The sequence below is a fragment of the Crocodylus porosus genome, unplaced genomic scaffold (genome assembly GCF_001723895.1).
Source record: "Crocodylus porosus isolate Cpor-Errol unplaced genomic scaffold, CroPor_comp1, whole genome shotgun sequence".
NCBI classification, from domain to species: domain Eukaryota; kingdom Metazoa; phylum Chordata; order Crocodylia; family Crocodylidae; genus Crocodylus; species Crocodylus porosus.
The window spans coordinates 91,352,780-91,372,350 of record NW_017728947.1 but is presented as its reverse complement, the minus strand read 5'-3'; the positions used below and the strand labels follow the sequence as shown (position 1 = coordinate 91,372,350).

The following is a 19,571-nucleotide window of genomic DNA, read 5'->3' as shown; positions in this document are numbered from 1 at the left end:
ACAGCACCCTGGTTGAGAATCACTGGTTGAGACCATGTACCACGAATCCCCCATTATGAAGAATAGCTCCTCTTGGTCACAAACATTTCCAGAAGGATTTCAATCACTTCCTGTTTGCACAGCTAGGGTTCTGCACCCATGGAGGCAACAAGAAAGTTGGTCACTCCTCTCCATATGGTTCTGAGCTGCAACATCCTGGGCACGTCTACACATTCATTAGACATGGATGTCAAAATTTTGACAGTGTGTCAAAATTATGGTGCTTTATGTTTAGTACCTGTAATGACAGGTACTAACTTAGAATGCTGTAATTGGTGCTACTGTGCATTGGTGCAAATGAATGGCCTTTTTGTGATACTAATGCACAGTAGACTAAATCTACTGTGCATTAGCTTGGGTTTTGCCTGCCACACTAATGCTCAGTAGAATTAGTCTAATATACCCAAAGCATCTGGTGTAGACATACCCCCCCGCCGAGTATTAGCTTCAGTCTGCACTGCATAGGTCTTGAGAAAAGTAGCCCCATCATTGTTTGGTTTTTGATAATTTTTATTTGCTCTAATTAATGATTAATAGAGGACACTTGGCTTAATACTGTTTGGTAGTAATTAGTAGAGCAAGGAGGAGGCCTGTTCAAATGGACACTGCAGGATATTTTTCAATGCACTGTAAGTACTATCTTCAATTTAACAAGGACATATTTATTTCTGATTCTTTGTTATATGTTCCTTATTTTATGGGTTATACTATTTTTGTGTGCACATGTGAATTTGTCAGAGGGATAGAAAACAGAGCTAAGGGCCAGCAAAAATTGCCGTTCTAGTAGGAGAGCTATTTGAATAACATGACAATAAAATACACTTGGAAGCCATAAAGATCCTTTAAATTCATGTCTGAAGAGAGGCTGTTACCAAGGTAACCCACTAGGGTCTATTCCATTTCTAGTTACCTTTCAAAAAATAGTACAAAAAAGTCCTACACACAAATTATGAATTGCATGCAACACTGTACTCTATGTTTATAATATTTTTAAAACATTGTTTGGTAAACCATGAAAGGTGAAAAGGGCCACAAAAGCAATCTTGAAATGTGGATTATAAAAGCAAGCATTGTCTGTCATCCAGTTTTTGCCTGGCAAAAAATATGCTGAAAGTTTTCATTCTGTTGCAGACATAAAACAATCTATTTCTTAAATCCATTTAAGCACTATAATATGACCTAAGCTATCCCTTTTGAATGAATGTGATCACATAAAGAATTTAATATGAAGCATATATTCCTTCTGAGAGTTACTAGGATCACAAAGATGAATCTCAGCAATGAGGTTTTAGAAAAGTATACACATTTTAATAAGAGAATTAAATTTTGTTTCAAATTCTCTGCTTTGCCATGTTTAGTTGGGAATCGCATTCAGGTTCTTTGTGCCAATATAATGGGGTGTAGGTGGACAGGTGTGTCTTCATGTGTTCTGTGCCATTTGTCTGAAATGTGATATTGATGGGATAGATTCACCCAGGGTAGGTTCAGTGTATTTCATCATATGCATTAATCACTGAAAAAGAAGTAACAGAACTCATGGTACAAAGGGAAAAAAGAGAAATAATTTAGATTGACTAATTTCTCTATATCTAAATCTTTTGCAGAATAAATCCAAAGGGAGATGAAGTCCACCCTCTCTATGTGTTTTTTACTAGCTGGGGTTCAAACTTTGGTCCATGGCCATCATCCTCACTGTCGCAGTAATGAGTATGATCATATATATCCCACAGAACCTGATTCCCAGGTTGAAGAAGCTTATCCATGTAAAAGCAAAGCCTATTTCAAATTAGCCCCAATCAATGCTGACCTTGCTTTCAGATTTTACCAGTTGGTTGTATCAGAGGAATCTGACAAAAATGTTTTCTTCTCACCCATAAGCATTTCCATTTCCTTTGCAATGCTGGCACTTGGTGCTAAATCAGCCACTTTGAATCAGATTCTGGAAGGGCTGGCCTTTAACATGGAAAAGACGCAGGAGAAGGAGGTACATGAAGGTTTTTGTCATCTCATCTGTGCACTGAACCGCACAGACCGTGAGAATCAACTGAATATGGGCAATGCCCTTTTCATAGAAGAAACCCTGAGACCACTACAGACCTTTCTGGAGGATGTCAAAAACTTTTATGACTCTGAAGTTTTATACACTGACTTCAGAAATTCTACTGCTGCAGAGAAGCTGATCAATGATTACATTGGGAAGAAAACCTATGGCAAAATTACTGATTTAGTCCAGGACCTTGATCCACAAACTGTGATGGTTCTTGTTAACTATGTTTTCTTTAAAGGTAAGGAATGTTGTAACATGGATTTTTATTGAATGCATTAGTTTGAGATAGCTGACTGGAATCTAAGACACAGGCTGTGTAATTCAGATGTTAAATGAAGGGACATTGTCAACATTGTCCCTTATCAATCTGTTAGACACTTTGTTTGGAAAACACTCCAGTATAGAAAGTCTTTCTATAAATTCCAAGTATGTCTGTTTGCATATGTGTATCCATGTCCACACGTGTTTCCCCCATTTACTAATGGAAGAAACACCACTGTTTCTTAAATACCCTATTTTTTTCCTTATAATATGTTCTAATCTGATGGATGCAAACAGACTCAGGTTAGAGTAGATACAAATGCTCCTGCCTGTTAGCGGAGAACAGCATTGAAATAAAATCTCAAGGTGCTGTAACTTTAATAAAAAAGGGTAATGAATTGAGATGCTCAAATACTGCTAACTGAAGTAAGGTTACATGGTCAGATGCTTTTGTGTTAGTCCACTTCAACTGGTCTTATTCATAATAATAACTCCACTTTGCAGTATAATTAGTTACATTCTTTTTCTTTTTTGTCCAAAGCCTATTGGGAAAAACCCTTCGATATTTTTAATACTGAGGAAGAGGATTTTTTTGTGGATGAGAAAACGACTGTAAGAGTCAACATGATGTACCGGCGGGGCATTTATAAAAATCACTATGATAAGGAGCTTTCTTGTTGGTTGGTGCAAGTACCTTGCAGTGGAAATACTGCAGCCTTGTTTGTTCTGCCTGATGAAGGAAAAATGAAGGAAGTAGAAGATGCTCTGTTGCAAAAAACTGCCTCTAAATGGGAAAATTCCCTCAGAAACAGGTAATCCCTTGGCTGCTGATATGGTTAGAAGTACCTTACTAGGGACTGAATAGAGTTCATCTGAAGACAAAATATTTAGAGCCCAATGGGAAAGGGGCAAGAGGAGGGCAGTCAGAAATTGAATGTCAGAATTAAACTCTGCATATTGAGGCTAAATTTCTTGGCCAAATCAATTAACTGTACACATTCCCCATCTGTAACATGAAGAAAATCCATCCTTTCAAGGGTGTTTTGAAGGTAAAAGGCACTTAAGTCAAGGGATGGGGTCATCATGGGTAACCTAAACTATCTGGACATCTGCTGGGAAGAACAGTCAGCCAGGTCTGACTGCTCACAAAGGTTCCTAGCCAAGTTACAGGGCCTCCATCTAACCCAGGAGGTGCACAGTCCCACCAGGGGAAATGCCTTGTTGGACATGGTCCTGGCCATGAGTGACGACCTAGTGAGTGAACTTTGGGTTCTCAACCACCTGGGTGACAGCGATCATCACCTACTGGAATTCACAATCCATTGCAGGGTGCCAGAGGCCTGCAGCAAGGCAACAGTCCTAGACTTCAGGAGGGCAAATTTCAATGAGGTAAAGAGACTAGTCAGGGAGGCACTGAGGTCCTGGAGGGGAGGGGAGAGGAGTTCGGAGTCCAGGAAGATGATCCTTCAAGCCCAAAGGGTGACAATCCCAACACGTATCAAATAGGGCAAGAGTGCTCAAAAGCCCCCATGGCTCACCAAAAACATCCAGGAATGTCTCAGAGCTAAAAAGGAGGCATACGCTCAATGGAAGGGAGGAGCCATCACCAAGGTGGATTATACTTCCATTGCTCAAAATTGTAGGAGGGCTGTTAGGAAGGCTAAGGCAGAGATGGAACTGTCCACCCGGATCAAGGATAACAATAAGTCCTTTTTTAAATACATAGGGGGTAAAAAGAAGGTACCAGGTAACGTAAGGCCCCTGAAGGATTTACTAAGAAATCTGGTGGTCACACCAGATGACAAAGCTCACCTCTTTAACAATTTCCTTTCCTCCATCTTTTTGAGCAGGGACTGAGGCATCCCCCCCACTAGGATCCCTAACAGACCCAGGAGAGGCACTGCCAGGCCCAGGGACAGAGAGGACCTAGTCAGGGAATTTTTGGTGGGACTGGATGTGTTCAGATCAGCAGGTCCCGATGATCTCCACCCCAGAGTGCTGAGGGAATTAGCAGAGGTCATTGTGGGACCCCTGGCACAGCTTTATGAGCACTCATGGTGGTCAGGCAAGGTGCCAGAGGACTGGGAAAGGGCCAATGCGGTCCCCATTTTCAAAAAAGGAAGGAAGACCCAGGAAACTACAGGCCCATTAGTCTTACCTTGGTCCTAGGGAAGCTCTTTGAGAAAATTATCCAGGAGCACATCTACAAGGGGCCAGCAGGGGAGATCATGCTTAGGTGCAACCAACATGGGTTCATTCGAGGCAGGTCAGACCAACCTGGTTGCCTTCTACAATCAGGTTACAAAATCCTTAGATGCAGGTGTCATGGTGGACATAGTTTTTCTGGACTTAGGAAGGCCTTCATCACTGTTTCTCACCCCATTCCCATAAAAAAATTAGGCGACTGTGGTGTCAATGCCTATACAGTCAGATGGGTTGAAAATTGGCTGGAGGGCCACACACAGAGAGTGGTGGTGGATGGGTCTTTTTTGACTGGGAGGGATGTGGGCAATGGGGTCCCCCAGGGCTTGGTCCTCGAGTCCGCACTGTTCAATATCTTCATCAGTGACTTGGATGAGGGGGTAAAAAGCACCTTGTTCAAATTTATGGATGACACTAAGAAGTGGGGAGAAGTGGGCATGCTGGAGGAGAGGGACAGGCTTCAGCTAGATCTGGACAGGTTACAGGGGTGGGCAGATGAGAACAGGATGGGTTTCAATACTGACAAATACAAGGTATTGCCCCTGGGGAGGAAGAAATAGCAGCATACCTACAGGCTGGGGAACTCCATTCTAGTCAACACAGAGGCAGAAAAGGATCTTGATGTCATTATTGATTCCAAAACATACATGGGCTGCTAATGTGGGGACATGGTCAGAAAGGCCAACCGCATCTCGTCATGCATCCACAGATGCATCTTGAGCAGGTCCAAGGAGGTGATCCTCCCCCTCTATGCGTCTCTGGTCAGGCTGCAGTTGGAGTATTGTGTCCAGTTCTGGGCGCTGCACTTCAAGAGGGATGTGAACAGCATTGAGAGTGTCCAGAGGAGGGCCACTTACATGATCAGGGGGCAGCAAGGCTGGGCCTATGAGGAGAAGCTATGGGACCTGAACCTGTTCAGCCTCCACAAGAGAAGGCTGAGCAGGGATCTGGTGGCCAAGGCAGACCAGCAGGCTCTGGGAGAGTCTCTGTTCCCCTGAGCACTACTGGGAGTAATGAGAAATAACGGCCATAAATTGACTGAGAGTAGATTCATGCTAGATATCAGGAGGCGCTACTTCACAATCAGGGCAGCTAGGATCTGGAACCAACTTCCAAGGGAGGTGGTGCTCACTCCTACCCTGGGGGTCTTGAAAAGGAGGCTGGATAATCACCTTGCTGGGGTCATTTGACCCCAGCATTCTTTCCTGCTGTGGCAGGGGGTCGGACTTGATGAACTGCTCAGGTCCCTTCTGACCCTACCAACTGTGAAACTATAAAAAGCAGTGGATAATTTTGGAGGCACTCAAATACTAGGGAAATATATGCCACATCCAGACCATGGCACTATTGTCTCTTTTTCAGAGACAGGGTCCACATGGATAAAAGGTGTCAGGACATGAGGGAAGCTCTCAGTGAATTCCTCTCATGGGAGGGCTCATGAGTAATTCTATAATTTTCTTATGGTTTCATGAAGATTAGGTAGAAAAAGTAATAGAGGCTTGGGTTCTTTGATAGCAGATTATGGAACCTTAAAGTATACCACACCCTCTTACATACTCTCCCCTGAGTTTTGCTATGGAAAAAGGTAACCCAGAACTTATGACTCACTATACAGATCAATTTATACTTGTCTGTATGGATGAGACAGGATATGGGCCAGTGGATAGTGCCCTGAACAGGAAGCCAACAAAATTCAATTCTCAGCTCATCTTTTGTATGACCACCTCACCGTGCCTTAATTCTTCCGTTGATAACTTTTGTAAAGAGCTGCTAAGACTTATTGGTAACAAACTACTACTATTATTACTTGGAGGATTAATTTATTCTCCTGTGATACAACACTGTCATAACTGCTTCATAACTGCTTCAATTCCACATGTTTCCTGAAGCCCCCTTACAGGGGATATGTTGGGACCTGGATATGACATGGGCAGAATAGTTCCACACCCTGATAATTCCCAACCAGCCTCTCAGGGGCCTAAGGCCTTGTCTACATTACAGCACTCTGTTGGCAAAGCTATGTCAGCTACAGGTTGAGGAAAGAGCACACCCGGTAGCCAGTGTCATTGTGCTGCCAACCCCACCAATACAGACACAACTCTGCTCATAGAAGCAGGCTTCTGCCTAAAAAGCTTCTACTGTTTGGGGAACACGGTGTAACTAACATCAAAAACTTCTGCCAGTAGAGCTGTATCTACCCAATGATTACTGCAGTTAGTGTGGAGTAAGCCTTAAATAATTGGAAGATAATTTTAAACACTCTAAAAGCTGCTCTAATCTACAGAGCCACAAGTATTCTCACTATTACTGAGGAAGTTACAACAGCCCCTTTGCATGCGATGATACAGATGAGAATACAGACCCATGAGAGAAGGCCTTTACTGCCATCCGTACTCAGTCCCTACTCAAATACACTGTTCAAACAGGTTATTCCATCACTGTGAGAAGACTTCTGAATACTTAAAAGATAAATATAGGTGTCACTGGCTTGAATATATTCTGGAGAGTTATTGAGCAGATGATTCACCAGCATTTTGGTGTTCCTTTTCTAACAGTAAAATACATCTGTACATTCCAAATTTTTCTATTTCTGGGACCTATGATGTAAAAGAGATATTCAGGCAAATGGGTGTGACTGATGTATTCACTGACCAAGCTGACCTGTCAGGAATTACAGAGGAAAGTGGACTGAAGGTTTCTAAAGTAAGTTGGTAAACAGAGCCGGTGATCAGTGGATCCATCTGTTCTTTGGGATATTACATTTCTGTTTCATAATATTAAAGGATTTGACCCAGCTTTCACTGAAGCTACTGGCAAAATTTTCCCTGGCGTTAGCAGAACTGGGTTTAAAGCAGGTCTGTCTTTTCCTAAAACTAAGGACTAGTGTGTTTGGAAGGTGTAACACACACACGGAAACCAGAGGACATTAGGAAAAGACAGAAGACAAAAATAAACTTTTTTCTGGCAACTAAAAATTTTCCAAAGGTATGAGTTAACTTTAGTAAAATATTCTTCAGTTCCCTTTAAATAATGCACTAAGTTGAAGAGGGGAAAAATGAAATTGGAAGCTAAACAAACTATTTTTTCTGCCAGTTTCTTGTCACTGATCCAGTTTCAATAATACTCTGTATAATTTTCTGTTATAAGCTAATTATCCCTTTTGGCTAATTATCCTTTTTGGTAATTATCCTTTTGGGTTATTAAATATTAGTAGTTATAAAATTATTCTATACTGGATTTATAAATCAAGGAGGTAGCCAGTGTCTTTCTTGAAGCTAAGCTTTTCAGAATAGTTATACCTCACCCTAGAAGTTTACAAACGGTTTCTGTGCTTTTAAAATTTCTGCAAAAAATTGAATAGCATTGTTAAATGAAAGTAATTGTTCTAACTGGTAATTAGGCCAGGCTGTGTCTCCTTCTTTCCTGGACTGGAGGAAGAGCATCTTTCTGGACCATAAAAGATACTATCTTATCTCACAAATCTCAGCTTCTCTGAACTCAGGGGGTATGAGGGTGGAAGTGGTTCTCCTGTGCAGTGACAATCCTTTCCCCTGCCCACTTCTTATCAGCTATTTTTGCAAAGACAGTCTGTTTAAAATAAGCAAGTTTCTCTCTTGATATTTTCTGCTTTTTCTTTAATTAGAATAATGTTTTGCTTCATCTCCTGCAGGTGGTTCACAAGGCCCTGTTGAAAGTTCATGAGAATGGCACTGAAGCGGTAGGCGTCACTGTCACAGAAATTACATGGAGATCTGGTTCTGTTTTCACTCCCAAAATTAAATTCAACAGGCCCTTCCTGATAATGATTGTTAACAAGCATACCCTTAGCATCCTCTTCATGGGGAAGATAGTAAATCCTTGTGGAAAATAAGTGACCAGCTGTTGGATGTGTCGTAGCACTTGGGTGTAGTGCTGGCTAAATTCCCATGATTCAGCAAAGTACATGCTGCACATATGCATCACTAGATGCTAGTGGTACTATTTAAAGCAGTACTAATATGCATTCCTAAATCCATAACACAGGAATATAATATTTCCTGTCTCATAAGCACTTGTGCACAGCTTACAATATAACAAACCACAAGTAACTTAAATAAACATGTCTGATTTCACTTTTTTCCTTTTTTGTAAAAGACCCTTTCAGAAAGTCTCCTCAGAGGTTTTAAGATACCAAGTCACTCAGATGAATTGTGTCAGGGTCCAGTTCGTTTCTTATCCACTTCATTAGCACAATCCTATGATTATTGATGACTGTTTCAATCCTGGAATGATCATTCTGCCCCTTGATATTGCAAGGAATTCTGATGCTTTTGTTTTGCTTCTACTCAGAGAACAACTACAGGTCTGAAACTGCAAGTTTACCTACGGGATTGTTCTTAGTCTAGACCAGAAAAGTTTAGCTGGCCTAGCTGTACTAACAGCTTTTTTGGCCTGTATAAGCTGTGTCCACTCACAGAGGAGCCGACAACAGTTCCTTTAAGAATATCAAGTCTGCTGGCAAAAGGAATTTTTATTGGTATAACTGTCTCCACCAGATCCTATTGCTGGTATAAATAAATTGTGAAATTGTCATACCCCTATTTTTCCAGCACATTTTCTAGCACTGTTTTCCTAATACTGTTGTTTTTCTTAGTAGCAGTCTGCTCCCATTATCACATATCTAAGCAAATTTTCTATGTTTTCATATAAAACAGAAAAGGAAATGGGATGAATTATAACTCCAAAATACCTAGTCCTCTTCACTGTGAACCAGTGAAATCCTGAAGGGACTTCTAAAATATTTTTAAACCAACAAAATGAACATAGACATACTGACAAAATGTGGGTACAGTTTGAGAAAATGCCTTTTTAAATGTTAATATGGATTATTTGAGAGGCAGGGACTTTTGAAGAGGATATCTTTTGTTGGACCAACCAGATAGCTGGGAAATAGTTAAATAAGCTTTCAAATGCAAAACATTCTTCTTCACTATTCAAAAGCTTCTCTTGCTTTATCCCGACTATACAGTTGGTCAAATAAAAGATATCACCCTAAAAAATCCTTGCCTTTTGCATAATTCCTGAACTATCATAGCTGCATCACTCTTACACTATTATAATATGGATTATTGCTATTATTATTGAATAAAGAAATATTACAACCTGAAATATTTAGTCTGGAAACAGAGTTTAATGAGCAATTTTTTTTTGTTTTGCATTGTTTTTCAATGGGTGTTTCTACACATGCTCTCATTTACTGCACAGTAACTGAAATTACTGCACAGTGCAGGTGCGTGTCTACATGTGCACACCCATACTGTGCGGTAAATATGGCAATTTATGCCAGATTGAACATACATTCAGTACCTGAATCATGCAGGTATCAAATTTATGCCTGATTAGTTACTGTGCAGTAATGCACGTGTAACACCTTACTGCACAGTAGGGCTGTGCAAAACAGCACCATTTCCTTTTGACTTCTGTTTCAACATTTCAGTGGGACAGTGTTTCAGTTCAAGTTTTGTTTAGTTTCAGAACCACTGTTCTGTTTATTTCATTGAAACTGTTTCACTGTTTCAATGTTTCGCCCATAGGCTATAATAGGGAACCATGAAACTGCCTATTACTTTGTCATTTCTTGCCTGATTCAGATGAAACTTGCAGAGACAGTAGCCCCTTCTAGGGCCATGAAGCCTGCCAAGCTTGAAGGACATAAATGCAGAGGGGTTCTGGGAAACTGCACCTCAAATTCTTGAAAGCAATACTTTAGTCACGTGTGTGTGTTAAGGCACATCAAGGTGAAAACTGCTGGCATGGTAGCCCCTGCTGAGGCCACAAAGCCTGCCAAGTTTCAAGGAGATAGTTGCAGGGGTTTCTGAGAAACTGAACATCAGGCTGCTGACAAGCAAAACTCGTGACATGGGAGACAGAAAGCAGGACAGTTCAAACAATGCTGCCTTTTATGCTGTTTTTCCATCCCTCCCCCAGAGCACTGGGATCAGAAAGGACAACAGGGAAGGACCACAGTCACTGGCCAGCTACACAGTCAGTATGAGAGCAGCCCTTCCCCCCTCTTCCCCCTCCCTCTCCTTTATCCCTGCAGGCAAGCCCTGCTTGAGTTTCAAAACTTGAAATGTTTTGAAACTTTCAAAACATTTTGACTGCCCTCATTTCATTTCGAGGCTGTTTCAAACCCCTTCATTTTGTGTCGATTTCACTGTTTCGAGCTCAAAACAAGTTGAAACAATGTCAAAACAAAACAGCCAGTGAAATTTCGCACAGCCCTGCTGTGCAGTAACCCTGTGTGTAACACTGATTTGAGACTAAAGTTAGTCTGACTGACTTGGGACTAATGTGCTTTAACATCTGTACATGCAGCTACCAGCCTACTCCTACATACTGCCCAGTAATTTACTACACAGTAAATTTAAGCCGACATAAATGCACGTGTAGACATACCCAATGTGTTGCAAAGTTAAGATTTGAGGAAATTTGCAAATTTGCAATTGTTTGATATTATAAGAACAAGAATGGAGTAAATGCAACTCATTATATAGGCAAACTACTGTATAACCTTGGTTTTTCTTTCTGATAATTGTTTCTTAGTTTAACACAGTTTTAAATACCAATACAAAAAATCCTGAAAGGGATTTAATTTAATTGACAATTGAACATTTTTTTTATATTTCAAGATGTTTAGAATTGGTTGGAAAAAGGTAACAATTCAAAGCTGTCATTTTCTAAATCTGTAAAAATATTTTAAAAATGCAAAACATTCAGTTCTATAGCTGGCAAATGAAAGGAAACATTCTTTAAAATCTTATTGACATTTTTAATGGAGTGTTAATAGATATTACAATTTCTATTGTCTGACTCTCATTAGGAACAGTGGTCTCCACTAGGGGTGTGTGAAGCAAGCAGTATTTGATTCAGATTCAGCCCGATTTGGGGGACAGTGATTCGATTGGCTGGTTTGGAACACTGTCTTGATTCGATTCATCCAAATCTGAATCTGAAGATTTAATTCTGATTCAGAGAATCAGTGATTTGGCCATAGACACAGCTTTATATGTTTTTTCTACATACTTCAAAGTACCAGGTGTGGGTCGTGAATGCTGAGATGGTGACATGGATGGAGCATCCCACAGGAGCACGGGGTGTCCTCCACTTGCTCAGCGGTGGACCCAGAAGAGGACCAAAAGTACTTCCATTTCCAGGTCTGCCGCAGAGCACATGAGGGAGCTCCCTGCCCCCCAGCTCAGTGACTAGTACCTCCTGGGTCCATTTCCACGTCTACCACTGACTGCATGAGGGACCACCCCCCTATACTCCCCAGCTCAGCGATCAGCTGTGGGGGACCCTACATGCCCCCCCAGACCCAGAAGGGACCAGTCACCAATACAGGGGGTAGGGAGGCCCCCCACATGCTCTGCAGCAGACCTGGAAGTAGACCAGAAATACTTCCGGTCCACTTCTGGGTCTGCTGCCAAGTGTGCAGGGTACCCTTCCCCCCCGCACTCCCGTGGGATGCTCTGTCCACCCCACCATCTCAGTGTTCACAAGCTGCACCTTGTACCTCAAGGTACATAGAGAAAACATATAAAGCTGTGTCTATAGCCAAATTGTCGAATGTCTCCGAATCTCTGCAAATCAATTTGGAGGCTTTTGATTCAAGGAGATTAATAGGTCTCCTGATTTGATTTGCATTTGGGGATTTGGCCACCAAATGGGGCCAAATCTCCTTCTAATTGAATCAGTGACTGAAACTTTGCACACCCCTAGTCTCTACCCTGTGGATCTCCAGTGAATCAAATAACTTTTCTTTCTGTAACACTGTTGACATTTGCAGGATTATTAAATTAGAGGTAAAAATGAAGTGAAGATGCATCATTAATGGAGTTGGCCAACACAAAAACAGCTTTTGCAGCATAAGCATCATATCTCATATCATATGGGTAAAATATTGACACTTTTGTAAATTCTGAAAATGTAAAAGCTGAGAGGTGATCTTGTGGCCACCTACAAATTCATTAGGGGGACACAGAAAGGGATTGGAAATGCTCTGTTCACCAGGGCACCTCTTGGGGTAACAAGGAACAATGGTCACAAACTGACAGAGAGCAGATTTAGGTTAGATATTAGAAAAAACTTCTTCACAGTAAGGGTGACCAAAATTTGAAATAGGCGTCCAAGGGAGGTGGTGCTTTCCCCTACCTTGGGGGTCTTTAAGAGAAGGCTGGGTAGGCACCCGGCTAGGGTCATCTGACCCCAGCGCTCTTTCCTGCCTAGGCAGGGGGTCGGACTCAATGATCTGTTGAAGTTCCTTCCAACCCTAGCATCTATAAATCTATGAATCTATGAATTAGATTCTGCAGTTAAGTCTCTGCATCTACACGTGTGGCCCTGTTAGACCATAGTAAATTGATACACTTCACCATAAGATAGTACTTGTAAACACTATCACAGAGAAGGAGTTGGAAAACTGAGAGCAGAAAGAACAGCATCTCTATCAAGATAGGCTAGTGATCAAAGGAGATATGCAATGCAATGAAGAGGTTCAGATCCTTCAAGAATAAACACTGAAAGACCATCCTCACAGGAGCAGACAGAGGAAATCTGTAGCAGCTCAAAATAGTGAGTACACTGTGCCTGGTTTAGGAATTCATGAGAGTTCTTCAAATATGTCCTGTGGCAGTGTTTTTTAGTGCACAGAAGTGCATGTGTAGATGCTGACAGGGCTAGCTGGGGCATGAGGGTGCTTCAGTGTGGGGGCTGCTTGCTGGCTAGCTCTGCCTCTGCACTGGAGCACTCACATGCCCCAGACAGCACCTCTGCAGCATCCTGAGCCAGGCTGGAGCAGCCCCAGGCTGGCAAGCTGACCCCCCAGGGGTCCCTGCCAGCTGGGTCTTCTCTGACCTGGCTCGACATGCTGCAGTCCCAGGCACATATATAAATGTGGCACCTAGGAACAATAAACTCCACTGCACTGGAGTTTATTGCCTCAAATGAATTGCACATGTAGACATGTCCACTGTGAACCTTTTTAGGATCTACCTCAGGATAGTGGGCATGGATGTCTGAACAATTTTGTTATGCCCTGGGATAAAATGTAATTGTCACCTTTCTCTTATAAGGCCACAGGAGAACTTTTTGATCCACTGTGTGCATCTATAAGTGCAATTAAGGTGGAGCAATAAACTCTGGTGCAGTTCATGCTGGAGAAAAATGCTCCTGGGCACAGATTTACAAATGCACACAGGAGAACAGCAATTTGTGACAGAGCAGAGCAGCCCTAAGCTGGCAGAGGGTCCAGGGTGTTAGCCTGAAGCTCCAGGTGGCAGCATTGGGCAGTAGAAGGGCTGGCTGGGGCACAAGGATACTACACTGCAGGGTTATATTGCAGTCAGCTTTCCTGCACTTTAGCATCCTTGTTCTCCAGCCAGCCTTATTGCCATCTTCATGTGCATTGCAGTGTACTTAATGACTTTTCCATAAGATAGTACTTACGGCACTATCTTAAGTGCAAGTTGGCAGAGCGAATTTACTGTGCCCTAATATAGATGCAGGTGCAGACAGTAATGGTTTACTGTGGAGCTAATTAGTCAACTCTGAAGTAAAGTGCATGTGTAGATGTACCCACTGTTGACTAAAGAAAATGATTTTTTGTGGTTGATGGGATAACTTCTGTTAAAATTAAGGTGAGGCACTGAGAATGTTATTATGAAATTCATTCTGATGAGGACCTGTCAACTGGTACAACAACCTACAACACAGATACTATTGCATTATTCATTTTTCCTGATGAAGGTAAAATGAACCGAGTGAAGGATGCTCTGCTGAAAGAAACTCTGCCTAAATGAGAAAAAGATATTTTTCCCATACTGTTCTGATAATAGATTGTATTGTAGTTTAAGATTGAATCCTATATCAGCACAAAACAATAAATTAGGTACTGCTGTATTGGTTAACTGGAGGATGAAATTACCTTTTTATTGTTGTTCCATTAAATCTACAAAGCAGCCATAAACTACTGAACAAAAATAAATGTGATGGTACCAGTAATGTTCAAACAGAACTCAAAAGGGCTATAGCATGCTCTAGTGGTTACCACCCACAATTATATTTTGTGGAATGTGACTTCTAATTCCATCTGTGCCACAGACCTCCATTGGGCTCTTGGGTTCATAATATCACTTTCTATCATTTACCTTATCTTTACAATCTAGATACTTCTAACCTACTTCATAGGGATGTGCTGAGGCTTAGTTCACTGGTATTTGTAAAATGTTTTTGATTTCTGGGCAAAACACACCACAGAAATTGAAAATATTCTGTGTACTGAAATTACTTGACTACTTTTATGTCAAGGCCAGTATTTTGGGGGTAAAACTATAATATTAGAAGACAAAGAGGATGCAGAAGGAATATATCTGCCTGGGCTTCAGCAAATCATTTTGATACCAGACTTCACCCTGGAAGAGTACACAGATATTTCATTTATGAAAAAAAATCAAAGATACAACTATTTACTTTGAGGGAGTTATTTCAATATCAGCAGTGCCAAGGACTATTTGTATGGTAGCTGATGAAATATGACTTTAGGTACATAACTGAATATCCAAAGGTATCACGACTTTAGCTAATCAGATGATGACAGCCCTTGGCTATATATTTAAGGTTGCACCTAGATGTAAGGTCAGTTCTGAGCATTTTCATGCCAAAAATAAAAGGTCAAGGTTTAGGTCTTCAGAGGAGAAAAAAAGAAGAAAGATCTTCAAAGGCAGGAAGACTGACTTATGAGAAAAGGTTAAAGAAGTATACATAACATATCAAGAAGGTGATTAAAGGGAACTGAACAACATATTTGAAGAACTCTCATGAATTCCTAAACCAGGCACAGTGTACTCACTATTTTGAGCTGCTACAGATTTCCTCTCTCTGCTCCTGTGAGGATGGTCTTTCAGTGTTTATTCTTGAAGAATCTGAACCTCTTCATTGCATTGCATATCTCCTTTGATCACTAGCCTATCTTGATAGAGATGCTGTTCTTTCTGCTCTCAGTTTTCCAACTCCTTCTCTGTGTTGGGCATTTTCCTCAAGCCCCTTAGGGCTTTGTCTGCACCAGTGACCCTTCGTTTTTGAATACTGTCTTGGGAACACAGCTGCAGCATTGCTGAAATGTGGCCCCAACAGGATTCATACTCAGGATTTTGGCAGTTGGCCCCTCCTCCTCCCACTTGTCCCATCCCTCCACCCCCACCAAATTCCCAGGAGACTTGAAGCCTGGACAAAAAAGCTCTGCATGTCAGATCTGGTCTGCAGGCTTTATGTTTGATGCCTCTGACCATTAACTGGGGCTTCTCCTCCATCCCACGTCCCCTCCAATCCCTTCCTTTTCCTTCCCTCCTACTCCTGGGATAGCAGGGGCACCAGCAGCAGCAGGCAGGGATGAGTGGGAAAGAGAGGGGAGACAATGTGCCTCTGAGCACTGAGGGGAAGGGAGAGGAGAATTTTTATCTTTTTTGGGGACTTAAAAACTTAAAAACATCCTGAACTGCTTCAGCTCTTTTTGCAAAATCCTGGTTATCCTTCTGTGTCTGACTTAAGGGATATGTTATAGAACATGAAACAATGAAGCCTCTTCTCTATGGAAATTCCAACATTTAGGATTGACCAGACAACTAAAAATCCTATTGTAGGAGACAAGCCTGTCTAACAAGGCATGAACAATAGACAAAATGCTTAATGGGATTTCCCATTTCTGTTGCATTCCTGTGTGCTGTAATAGGCTGGTAATTGTATCTCTTGGAAATAAAACTGAACTGTATTTTCTAAATCGCAGCCTGGCACCACAACTTGTTGTGAAAGAAATTTGATCTAGTATTTACACAGTTAACAATGTTGTAATGCAAGCTGTGGAGCATGTGCATTACAGTTGCTCTTCAAAGCCTTAGACAGGACTGAACATTTAATGGTCTGGCCCATTTAAGCAACTTGGGCATTGAGTGACAGGCCCTATAGCACAGAGGATTAGAGTGATTGTGGCTTATAAAAATCCAGCATCTTGGTGCCGTGAGGTGGCTCAAGTGTGGTTGTGGCAAGTGTGAGTTTGGATTCAGATTTGGCCCAAATCAGGGATAGTGATTCGATTAATTGATTCGAATCACTGTCTCTGATTCGATTCGGCTGAATCCAGATCTGAAGAGTCGATGCTGATTCAGAGAATCAGTGATTCGGCCATAGACACAGCTTTAAATGCTTTTTCTACATACCTTGAGATACCAGACACTGCTCATGAATGCTGTGATGGTGGGGTGGATGGAGCATCCCACAGGAGCACAGGAGGCAGCCCCGCATGCTTGGCAGTGAACCCAGAAGTGGACTGGAAGTACTTCCGGTCGACTTCTGAATCTGCCAGGGAGCATGCAGAGCGGACCCCCTACACCCTCTCAGCTCAGCAATTGGCCATGGGGGGACCCTGGGTGCCCCCCCCCAGACCCAGGAGGCACCAGTCACCAAGCCAGAAGGGGCATGGGGTGGGGGGGTCCCCTGTGCACTCCCCGGCAGACCTGGAAGTGGACCGGAAGCGCTTCTGGTCCGCTTCTCGGTCTGCTGCTGAGTGTGCTGGGGAACCCCCCACATTCCTGCGGGATGCTCCATGCACCCCAGCATCATAGCATTCACAAGCCTCCTGGTACCTTGAGGTATGTAGAAAAAACATTTAAGGCTGTGTCTATGTCTGAATCTCCAAATCTTTCTGAATCTTTCTGAATCAATTCGGAGGGTTCTGATTCGATTCAAAGAGATTAAAAGGTCTCCTGATTTTGATTCAGATTTGGAGATTCGGCCACCAAACTGGGTGGAATCGCCACTGAATCAAATCAGGGACCTAAGCTTTGCACAGCACTAACGACCAGTAGTGACATGAAAAACAAATTATCAGCAGTTGATCTGTGGCTTCACTAATGAATTTTATTTGCTCAGTTCAACGTTTAGTATTGCCTAATACTGTTTAACATTAGAACAAATAAAGAAAGAAGCAGGACAGAACAGCTAGACACAGCAGGATACTTTTCACTGTGCTGTAAGTATGGAATTATACTTCTCTTCAAGACTTTGGGTGCATGATATCTGTATTAGATGCAGTTCATTATCTGGGCTTATTTAATTCCTGCATGAGTGGTTTTTGTATTAGAAATAAAAATCAGTATCTATTCTACACTGAAACAAATGGCGCGCACAAAAAACTGGTGGTCAACAGAAATGGTTCTTGAATGGAAGGTAAATGCCCCTGGGTTATCTGATGGAATAATGGAATGGAATGTCCTTTGAATGTTCTTTGAAGGAGAGACTGTAAAAATGGCCCTTTGTGATCCTATGTTTCATGTTTTTAATGACTCTCACCCAAGTAATATCAGTTTACAAGGAAAATTATTTTAATTTTTTAAGTGCCAGCCTTCTCAACTTGGCATTGCCTTAACACTACTCTCATCTAGAGTGGTCTGGCTGGTAGGGAGCACTGGGGGGAGGAATGTGGATGAGGCTTCCTCCACACCCTATCCAATAGAAATGCCTGGCTCCACAACCAAGCTACATTTTAAACCTCTGAAATGGAAGAAGACATTGCACATTTCCTTGTGTAACTAGGAGCTCAAAGAGGCATTGTTCCTCACCTAGGCTCAGTCTTTCCAGATGCTTTCCTGAGGTAAGGCACACTGCAGAGGAGACTGTAGTTTCTGAGCTGTGGTAATGGCTGTTAGGAAACTACTCTCAGTCTCCCCACCAAGCTCCCCAGAACCCAGAGCAAAACTCCAAATGGGGGAGAAGTTACCCTGAGATCAGATTGTACCCATTCACTTTGACAGCTCTGCTTAACTGCTACTGGCTAGCTATAAAACAGAGGAATTCTCTCTCTCCCATTTCCTTGAAAAACACACAGAAATTCAAGGGCAACTGAATATATTGATCTGGATGACAGAGTTCTTACATAATTTGGGCAAATGTTTCCATTGTGCTTTCATGACATAGGTGACTATGTCTCACTGAAGGTCAGTAGGATTTAGGGCATAGGCTCATGAACAAGTTACTGTAAGGTAAGCTAGTGTATGAACTTACAGCACTTCTGCTTACTCCATGGTAAGTGCCCATGTGCATTCTCTTACCCGACAGTAAGTGCAAAGTAGTTTAACTTTTAGTGAAAGTTAAACTTTGTGCATTTGCACCCCAGTACTGAAGCCATGCCTATGGCCCACATTGGCAGTGGCTGGCATGGAGGAGACTGGCTGGTGCTGGTGCTGGTGCCAGTGCTAGTGCTGGAAGTGCTGGCATGGGAAAGTAGATCCCCCTGTTCCACATCCCCTTGCCTCTGCACTTCGGCCTCCCTGACTTTGTTCACCAGCACCTGTGTCCAGTGATCAAGGGTTTTGGGGTTGCGAGTGCACATGATCCTGTTCACCCTCAGGTTGCACATGCCTGCCATCATGTGGACCGTACTGGACCGCAAGGGATCCAGCTGTCTCCTGATGCCCTCCTTCAGCCACTTCACCAGTGCCTGCACATCTGGTGACAGAGGCCTGCCCCAGCCAGGAACATCGATCCCCTGGAATTTCTCCATTTGGTTCTCCAGTTCCCTCACTAGGGAACCACCAACATCTGGGAGATGGTACCCCACTCTGCTCTGGGGTCAGGGGGACACTGGTCCCTATCTCCCCAAGCAAGGCCATCTCATGGCTGGCCTTCTTTTGCTCCACCAGCCTCTTGAACACCAGGTATGTGGAGTTCCATCAAGTCTCCACATCCTGCATGATTTTGTGCTGCGGGATGCTCAGCTCTGCCTGTTTCTCCCACAGTATCTTCCCCCTGCTTGATGCTGCGGTGAAATCAGCCAGCCACCTTCCTGCATTTTGAAATCAGCTGGCTTGTAGCAGTACTTGTGGCAGCACTGTCACTGGCAGCCCTGTCCCCCTCCAAGGCATCCCGCACTATTAGGTGCAGCCTGTATACCACACAGCAGATGCCAACAAAGTTGGCATCATGGACAGCC

The 19,571-nt window shown here is 42.6% G+C and overlaps 2 protein-coding genes across 3 annotated transcripts in view; both read left to right on the top strand.

Moving 5' to 3' along the window:
- The first annotated feature begins 385 nt into the window (after positions 1–385).
- On the top strand, positions 386–8,969 carry LOC109321719 (alpha-1-antiproteinase-like). Of its 2 annotated transcripts, XM_019552458.1 has the most exons (5): positions 386–668; positions 1,644–2,324; positions 2,889–3,159; positions 7,105–7,252; positions 8,220–8,969. In XM_019552458.1, the coding sequence occupies exons 2-5, from the start codon at positions 1,661–1,663 to the stop codon at positions 8,418–8,420; spliced, it is 1,284 nt and encodes a 427-aa protein (XP_019408003.1). In that variant the 5' UTR covers positions 386–668; positions 1,644–1,660; the 3' UTR covers positions 8,421–8,969. The 2 variants fall into 2 exon arrangements, with proteins under 2 accessions (XP_019408003.1, XP_019408004.1); XM_019552459.1 differs by having other exon boundaries at positions 386–2,324.
- Positions 8,970–17,505: 8,536 nt separating this feature from the next.
- The window catches only part of LOC109321720 (alpha-1-antitrypsin-like), a 19,239-nt gene continuing 17,173 nt past the window's right edge, over positions 17,506–19,571 (top strand). The window contains exon 1 of the mRNA XM_019552460.1: positions 17,506–17,612. The gene's annotated coding sequence lies outside the window, so the exon portion shown is untranslated. The remainder of the gene's footprint in view (positions 17,613–19,571) is intronic.

Excerpts from the sequence above, each read along its gene's own strand:
- LOC109321719 (XM_019552458.1), top strand. The coding sequence starts at position 1,661 with ATGAAGTCCACCCTCTCTATGTGTTTTTTACTAGCTGGGGTTCAAACT. Across the intron at positions 2,325-2,888 it reads TAACTATGTTTTCTTTAAAG|CCTATTGGGAAAAACCCTTC; the intron begins GTAAGGAATGTT and ends TTTTGTCCAAAG. Across the intron at positions 3,160-7,104 it reads GAAAATTCCCTCAGAAACAG|TAAAATACATCTGTACATTC; the intron begins GTAATCCCTTGG and ends CTTTTCTAACAG.